At 36.5% G+C, this 9,485-nt stretch overlaps 1 protein-coding gene across 2 annotated transcripts in view; it reads left to right on the top strand.

Annotated features, from left to right (window-relative positions):
- The window catches only part of BRINP3 (bone morphogenetic protein/retinoic acid inducible neural-specific 3), a 737,483-nt gene that overhangs the window by 342,279 nt on the left and 385,719 nt on the right, over nucleotides 1-9,485 (top strand). For both annotated transcript variants that reach the window (XM_006873665.1, XM_006873664.1), the window contains one exon: nucleotides 1,082-1,272. In XM_006873665.1, the coding sequence (XP_006873727.1) occupies nucleotides 1,082-1,272 (191 nt within the window). The remainder of the gene's footprint in view (nucleotides 1-1,081; nucleotides 1,273-9,485) is intronic.

The raw sequence follows: 9,485 nt of genomic DNA, 5'->3' as shown, positions 1-9,485 counted from the left end.
GTCCATTTTGCTATACTGTTTTTGTAGTAAACATTTTTGAGTAAATACCATTTCATATCATGCACCCCATATTAACCAAACTCACGGCTCATAGAAACCCATAGGGCAGAGGAGAACTGCTCTATAGAATTTCTAAGACTGTTCATCTTTATCAGAGTAGATAGTTGCGTGTTTCTCCAGAAGTGAGGTTTGCAGTTTAGCAGCCCTTACACTTAACTGTACCTCCAGGGCTCCTTATGTGTTGTTGTTGTTGTTGTTAAGTACCCTGGAGTAGGTTCCTACTCATAGCGACCCTGCACTGGGTTTCCGAGGCTGTAAATCTTTACGGGAGCAGAAATCCTCATCTTTCTCCTGCCGAACAGCTGGTAGTTTCGAACTGCCGACCTTGGGGTTAGCAGCCCAATTCATGACCAATACGCTATCAGAGCTCCTTTCTTCCCACATTGTTGTTGTTGTTAAGTGCCTACGAGTCGATTCCGACCCATAGCAACCATAAACAGGGTTTCTGAGGAGCAGCTGGTGAGTTTGAACCGCCGACCTTGCAGTTCAAACGGCTTTGCAGTCTGGCGCATTAACCCACAGCACCACACCAGAACTCTGCACCCTACATTGTTATTGTTGTTGTTAAGTGCTGTCGAGTCAGTTCCGACCTGTAGCGACCCTGAACAGGGTTTCCGAGTCTGTACATCTTTACGGGAGCAGAAAGCCTCCTCTTTCTCCAGTGGAGCAGCTGATAGTTTCAAACTGCTGACCTTTCCATTCGCAGGCCGATTAGTAACCACTAAGTTACCAGAGCTCCTTGCACCCTACATCAGGAAAGCTAAAATCTGAGAACATTGGTGAAAGCTAGAAATCGTTCACCAAAACTAGCTATTAAGCATTCACAAAATAGATGCTGAAAGACTATAATCACAGGGTTTCTTCCAGGTGCTGGCCAACCATAAGTGAATGGGAAAAAAAAAAAGGAAAGTTTCACATTTCGTTATTTTTCTATGTTTATAATCTAGGTCTTTCCACCAGAAAATAATTGTTAAAGCATTTGAATTGGAAAATGGCATAATTGGAGATATTGTTACTGCAGGAGAGGAGTCACTCACAATTTTTGTGGACAAGCGGAAGTTGAGCAAGCGATCGGAAGGAAGTGATTCCAACACCAATAGCTCTTCAGTGACTCTGGAGACTCTACATCAACTCGCTGCTTCCTATTTCATTGACAGGGACAGCACCCTTCGGAGACTTCACCACATTCAAATTGCATCCACTGCCATAAAGGTACGAATGAGTTTATTTTAAAATTGTGCTCTTCTGTGTTTTTTTCCTATTTCAAAAAGGCTTTTCTGCATATTTACAAACATCAATTTTTTTAAACAATTATGTTATAACAACTATTTTTAACATTTAACATTTCCATTTGTTTTGATTTATATAATACTTCTAAACCTGTAGTTGTATGTATTTCAATGTATAGGTAATTATATATTGAAATATATTTGAATTGTTTAAGTTTAACCTGAAATGCACAGACTTTGACTTAACAACAGTTTTCAAATCCTTCACGCTTTAATTTATGTGTTTAAGAACTTTCTCCTGAGAAGGAGCTTTATTAGTTTCAAAGTGGTCCCTGACAGAAAAATATCATTAAGAAATCCTAGTTTAGGGAATATTTTCTTTTCCCCAAACTTTTAAAAAATATAATTAAGAATCATAAGTGCTTAGTTATGTTTCTAAAAGTTAAGAAAAATCAGAATCTAAAGTTAGTGGATTAACTCCATATAGTCATTTAAAATCATTTCCCTATAGCTATACTAAGGCTGACTTTATGAAAACTGAAAGCATAGAAAAATAATGAAGTTTTTTATTTTACCTTAGAAAGAACGGGGGGAAAAAAAAACAAAAAAACCTGTGGTCTCCAAACAATAGAATTTCTAGACATATTTCTCTCTCAGGTCAGGTCAGTATGTAATTGTGTTTGGCCAAAGGCCATTGCCAAACCAGCAGAGCAAAGAGTCAGCACAGCGTCATCCTAGACTAAGTTAATAAAACCAGAACAGGGCCGTAAGAGCAATTCTGGGTGTCTCAAACATACCATTTCATAATTAATTTAAAAATAATTGACTATTATATTGAATATTATTTATTATATTATTGTTTTGAGTGACTAAAATTAATGTGTGTGTTTTTGTGTCAGTGAAAACCTATGACTTTAGTATCATGTTAATAAGCCTAGAAACAAGCACCTTAAGGTAATGTCTTTTGTTCAGAATGTATATAGAGAATAAGAGGTGATACATAATCATGTGTAGCTTAAGTGTTACACAAAAAGTACTGCAAAGTCTCAGCATACACCATTTCCTTATAGCTAGTAGCTGGGAGTAGGGGAAATCTTCCATACACAGAAATTACACGTTTATAGTTAGTCTTCTTCTGACATGTGGGGTTTATATTATATTGAATCATCAAGTATACAAAATAGTATCTATGCTATATAGCTAGAAATTATGTACATGTTTTAGTCCATTTAAAAATACTGTACAATAACATGTTACTGTATACATGTTTTAGTCCATTTAAAAATATTGTACAATAACATGTTACCAGAGATATTTAACTTGAGGTTGCTACTGAGCAATGGACTTTTTTGAAAATCAATTTCAGTGACATAAGCAGTCATTTAAATCAAGCTGTGTTTTTTAAATAGACATCATTTTGTGTGTGTTTATTTTATGACTGCTGATTTCTTTTGTTCAGCACCCAGTAGTTATACAATAGAATTTTTGCACTGATACTAAGAAATACTCATATACACTTCATGTCAAAATTTAATTGAAATCTGTGCATACTTGTTTTCTTCACAAGAGATGTATGTGCATAAATGGCGTAAATTTTAATGATACAGTATACAGCCCTTGTTCTTAGATCTTGGTGATACAACTGGAGCAGGTCAATTTTCATGAAACTTAAAATCCAGCTTTGTAGTAGGAATTAGTCCCCAAAGAGCATGGATTTTAGTGTGTGATATAAGAGCAGTTCTGGGTAGGAGAAAGGAGTAACCTTTATCTTGCGAGTTCACAGCTTCATATTGAAAGGACTACAGGAGGGCTTACTTCGCAGTAACCATGGAAAGAGTTCTAGAACATATAATGAAAAGTGTTTGTAGAGTGACTGGAAATAAGAACGAATAGTGAATCTTCAGATCTGGGTGAGGAGACAAAACATTGTGGAAATCATACAGAGGTGGATTGTTAAGAGAAAGACCTGTGGTATTAGTGCCAGGTGGCAACAATATGCCTAAAAATCTAAACACAGAAGTGTGTAGCAGGAGCAATGGTGAAGTAGCTAGAGGGGCAAAATTTTTTGTTGTTGTTAAGTGGCATCTAGTTGATCCTACTCTTAGCCACCCTGGGTAGAATTTCTGAGGCTGTAAATCTCTGGGGGAGCAGAAGGCATAATTTTTCTCCCACTGAGTGATTGGTGGGCTTGAATAGAAGACCTTTTGGTTTTCAGTCCAGTGCTCATCCTAGAGCAATTAGAACTTTTGGTGTTTAATTAAGATCTGAATAGATTATCCTTTGAGGAAATTGTAATTTTAAGCAGATAATAATTCTCTAGTGCCATCGAGTCGGTTCCGACCCATAGCGACCCTGTACAGGGTTTCCGAGGGTGTAAATCTTTACGGGAGTAGAAAGCCTCATCTTTCTCCCGCGGAGCGGCTGGTAGTTTTGAACCGCTGACCTTAAGGTTCGCAGCCCAATTCATAACCACTATGCTACCAGAGCTCCGAATGGCTTACAGTATGGATTATTTAAAGATTCCAGGGAAAGATTTTATGCTGGAATGTGTGGAGCCAAGTATTTACATGAGAATGGAGCTGGAAAGCTGATATTTTCATGCAGTTCAGGTGGTGTAAACCACAGCATGGAGTCAAATCTGCCTCACAGGAATACTGTGGGAGAGAATAGAACCACTTCTTAGCAAGTGTCAATCCTGGTGTGGCACTTTAGGATAGGCACCAGACAGCTAAGCACAATAATCACTTCTCAGAATTCCTATGCCGGGTTACTTTGAGTCAGAACTGACTCTATGGCAGTTAATACATCATTACAGAAGAGTAAAGACGAGGCAGGCTTCCTCTTATTTCTCCCATGGAGCAGTTGGATGGAACCATCCACCTTTCAGTTAGCAGCCCCATGCTTAACCCATCATGCCACAGCGCTGCTTCAGGTGGTCTAAAGGTTCTTTGAATGACATGCATTCTTTTATGTGTCTGTGCAATTTTCTGTGGAGAATGTCATTTATTTTCATTGGTGGCTGCACAGATAAAAAGTGTCTTTCCTCAAATACAAGACTGGTTAAATGTAAGTGTATGGGGTTAAATAGAAATGTAAGCACTTAAATATAAGACTATGGGCAACCGAGTAGGTAAAAGGGAAAATAGGCACGTTCCAAGGGTACTCAACTAATGAAATTGTTTACAGGTGAAAAAAAAAAAAAATTCAGTGCAAACTGCTTTTGTAGTGTCTTTGAAATCAGGACTTTAATGCCTTTACTACAACCTTAAAGATCCAATGTACACGTTTTATATTTTAAAGATTCAAATTAAGGATTACAAGATTTATAATTGGTTTGTTTTGGTAATATACTTTGCATTTTAAGTGCCCAGTAGTAGACAATTCTTTCCTTTTTCTTTTTTGTCATCTAATTTCTTGAATAAATACCGAATGAAGTTGTTCCTGGATCACAGAATTTAAGAGACAGCGTTGCTAAAAATTAAAGTCAAGTAAGATTACTCTCACATGATAGCAAAAATATAATTAAATCTGTAAAATCACATCCGTTTAATCATGATAATCATTGCAAAAACACAAGAGTTGGACAATTAATGTTAATTATGAATTAGTTTGTAGAAAATGGAATACAGTAATTAGTTATCTTTACCTATTACAATTATATACGTAATGCACACTAATCACAAATATGTAATGTAGAAGCAGTATACTAAAAGATAAATGTTTCAGCTAAAATTCCATTTTCAAAATTTATCATCATATCACAGTGTCTTTCTATTTTTGGTTCTAAGGAACGTTCTGCTTATATTTCTAACAAGACAGATTTATAGTAATCCAGTGGTAATCCTACAGCAACACATACATACTTGCTTGTACCATGCCTCCCTTTTTTCCTCTCAAAGGGTTGATTTGTTGTAGAAATTAGGAAATAATACATATATGTTGTTGTTAAATGTTGTCAAGTCAGTGTGACTCATAAACTTCCTGGATAGAGTATCCAAGGCTGAAAATCTTTGCTGAAGCAGAAAATTTCATCTTTCTCTCATAAAGCAGCTGGTGGGCTCAAAGCAACAACCTTCAGAGCCACTACTTCAAACAGTTCATGAAAAAATCCTATTATCTTTCTATTCCATTTCCCACAAACTTTTTGAAGCTCCTGTGTGTGTGTGTGTGTGTGTTTGTGTGTGTGTACTTGTTACTGTTAGGAGCTCCCTCGATGGTTCCAAAGTCTTACTGAATGTATGTATAACCAAACCAAATACTGCCAGGTCCTGCTTCAGTCTCACAATCACTGTTATGTTGAAGTGTATTGTTACAATAACTGTCTTCCTGTTTTTCACTGATCCTTTCCTTTTTTTCCCTCCATGACATCCTTCTCCAGGAACTGGTCCCTCCTGATAACATGTACAAAGTTTGTCACAAGAACTCTTGCTGCCCTTGCTTCTAAAGAGCATTCTGTTTGTATATCTTCCAAGACAGATTTATTTGTTCTTTGGCAGTCCATGTTGTTGCTGTTGTTAGTTGCTGGTGAATTGGTATCATCTCAGTGACCTTATGCACAGCCGAGTAAAAAACTGCCAGGTCCTGAGCTAATCTCACAATCCTTACTGTGAGTTCACTGTTGCTGTCACTGTGCTAATCCATCTCATTGGGCTTCTTCCTCTTCTTCACTAACCCTCTGCTTTACCAAGCATTATGCCCTTCTCCATGGACTGGTGCCTCCTGACAATTTGTCTGAAATATGAGAGATATAATCTCATCATTCTGGCTTCTAAGGAGCATTCTTTTTTTACTTCTTCCAACAGAGCCCTGTTTGTTCTTCTGGCAGTTCATTGCACTTTTAATCTTCTCTTCCACCACCATAACTCAAATGAATCAATTCTTTCATTGTCCAAATTTCACATGCATATGAGGCTCTTGATAATACATGACTGGGTCAAGTGCACCTTAGTCCTAAAACATACATCTTTGTTTTTGGACACTTTTAAGAGGTCTTGTGCAGCAGATGTTCATAATGAAATATATCATTTGATTTAACTGCCACTTCCTTGAGTATTGACTGTTGATCTGAGCAAAATGAAGTCATTGACAACTTCAGTCTTTTCTCCATTTAGCTTGATGTTATTTATTGGTCCAGTTGTGAGGATTTTTGTTTTTGTTTTTCATTTATTATTCTTTGCCAATACTGCAATACCACAGTTATTTAGTATTTCTTATTCATTGCCTAGTTTTTGCATGCATATGAGGTGATTGAAAAGACCATAGTTTGGGTCAGGTGCAACTTAGTTCTCTAAATGACACCTTTGATTTTAACACTTGAAGGAGGTTTGGGCAGTAAACTTTTCCAATGTAATGCATCATTTTATTTCTTGAATGCTACTTCCATGGGTATTAATTATAGAGTCAAGTACAGTGAAATTCTTGATGATTTTTTTTTCTCTGTTTATCCTGATGCTGTTTATCGGTCTGGTTTTGAGTCTTTTGTTTGTTTTTCCCTTTGAGGTGTAATCCATCATGAAGGATTGATTAGTCCTTCATCTTTATCAGTAAATCTTCAAATCTATTTCAATTTTAGCTACCTCTGTTGTGTTACCTGCATATAACAAGTGGTTAATAAGTCTCCTTCCAATCCTGATGCCAAAGTCAGCTTGCATGAGGGGCTTCAGAAAGTTCAGGGACATGAAATTATAAGAGAATGCATTTTTCCTGTGAATTTTTGAGTCACCTCATATATAGTAACTGCCAGATGTTAATAAAGTAAAACATGATTATAGAAAGAAGTAAAAAATGTTAAAAATTAAATTTGTGGCCATTTCCACAGTGTTTCTTTTACTTCACTCTTCTCTTTTCAGTTCTGTTCTTAGTTGTTGTTGTTGTTTGGTGTCATCATGTGGGTGCTGACTCATAGCGACCTTATGCACAACAGAACAAAACACTGCCCGATCCTGAGCCAACCTCACAATTGTTGACATGCTTGAGCCCATTGATGCTGCCACTTTGCCAATCCATTTTGCTAGTATAAGGTGTTTATTCTGTGACAGGCTCAATTCTGTTTAATTTGTACCCACTATATGACCATCAAGGAGCTATGGTAGCATAGTGGTTATGAGTTGGGTTGGTAACCACAAGGTCAGCAGTTTGAGATCACCTGCGCTTTGCAGGAGAAAGATGAGGCCTTTTGCTCCTGTAAAGAATTACAGCCTCGGGAACCCTATGCAGTGTTGCTATGAGTCAGAACCAACTCCATAGCACACCACCACCACCACCATATATTGATCATCAGTGGTCATATAGTCCTTAACCAAAACACATCTTGAATTTTTTTTTATGTGAAAAAAATATATGCAATTATATTTTTCTGTATTATAATTTGGTGATAACTAATCACTATTCCTTTTCTTCATAAGGACTACCTGATCTGAATAAGATGAAAATAACATTTATAGATACAGAAAAGTAAACAGACCTGCTCTGACCAAGACTGAGTAACAGGGATTATAATCACTCTCAATTCTAAACAGCAAAGATAAAAGAGACTAAATAAAGCAGTCATTTTGAAAGTATAACATCAAACAATGAAGGACAGTGATCCTAGAGAAATGAAACAATTCGGTTAAACCCTATGATTGCGCCAGCATTTGATTTAAAAGAATTTCCAGGAAGCAGAGTCGGGAGAGAGGATTCATGAAAAGTTCGACAGATTTAATAAATTAAGTAGACAGAGTGGAAACTTGGTGAACACTAGATGACTATAGTTTGTTGTGTAGAGTCCCATATAGGAGAAAACTGCAGAGGGAGAACCCCATAGAATTTGTAGAGGATCATCTTTGAGTATTTAGCAGAGTACTGATCAATACATGTTCATACATGTAAAGAAAAAAATAACAAGGAAATACAACAGAATTAGAGAGTAGTACTAACAGTTCTTGATATTCACATAGGATCAAGAATTGTGTACATATCAGGCAGAGGAAAAATTACTAGATTGAAATTTAAGATGTTGCTTCTGAGATTGGAAATAATTATAGGCTGAGATTTTTTCTGGACTCATTTAAAAAATCATAAAAGCAAGACCAGAGATAATTGATTTAATCAGTTTGTAGATGCACCCCCAAACAAAGCCTAATATATTTATATGAACACAAAATACCCAACACAAAAAAGATTAAATTTATGATGCCTGATTTCTAGTAAAAATTAACAAGAAATAAAGAAACTGTACAATATCACATAACGAGATTATTCAGCTGATCAAAACTGATGAAGAATTGAAACAGACATTAGAATTTGTAGACTTGGACATTAAAATGGTTATGATAACTGTGTTACAATTTTCTAACATTTAAGTAGAGACATGGATATATTTTTTCAAATATCTGAATAATATTCACTGAGATGAAAACTGCAATGTTTGGGATCAAAATGATTGCACTGTGTAAGATTAATGTCAGAGTAAACACGGCTGAAAGAAAAGTGTAGTAAGATTAAGACATATTTTTAAACTCTACAAAATGAAATTCAGAGAAAATACAGCAGCAACAAAATGAACAAAGCATCTGTAAGTTGTGGAATAGCTTCAAGTATCCATATATGCTTATAACTGGAGACCCTGGAGAAGATTGGAGAGGCGATTTGTTAATTGCCTATTGCAATATTACCATGAATTCAGTGTCTTAAAATAAAACACAATTATGATGTTGTTTTTTTTTAATCAGGAATTCAGTGTAGGCATAGTTCTACTTCAAGGTTGTTGTTGTTGTGGTTGTTAGGTGCCATTGAGTTGGTACCGAATCATAGTGACCCTATGCACAGCAGAATGAAACACTGCTCTATCCTGGGCCAACCTCACTACTGTTGCCACGCTTGAGTCCATTGATGCTGTCACTTGGCCAATCCGTCTTGTTGGGGGTCTTCCTCTTTTATTTTGACCCTCCACCTTAGCAAAAATGATATCTTCTGCAGCAACTGGTCCCTCCTGACAATATGTTCAAAATTTGAGAGACGAAGTTTGGCCATTGTGGCCTCCAATGAGCACTCTGACTACATTTCTTCCAAAATGAATCTATTGGTTCTTTTGGCAGCCCATGGCACTTTCAATATTCTCCTCCAACACCATAACTCAAAAGTATCAATTCTTCTAAGGTCTTCCTTATTCAGTGTCCAGCTTTCACATGCATTTGAGGTTATTGAAAATACCAT

The sequence above is a fragment of the Chrysochloris asiatica genome, unplaced genomic scaffold, assembly GCF_000296735.1.
Source record: "Chrysochloris asiatica unplaced genomic scaffold, ChrAsi1.0 scaffold00247, whole genome shotgun sequence".
NCBI lineage: Eukaryota > Metazoa > Chordata > Mammalia > Afrosoricida > Chrysochloridae > Chrysochloris > Chrysochloris asiatica.
This window is presented reverse-complemented; position numbering and strand designations above follow the sequence as displayed.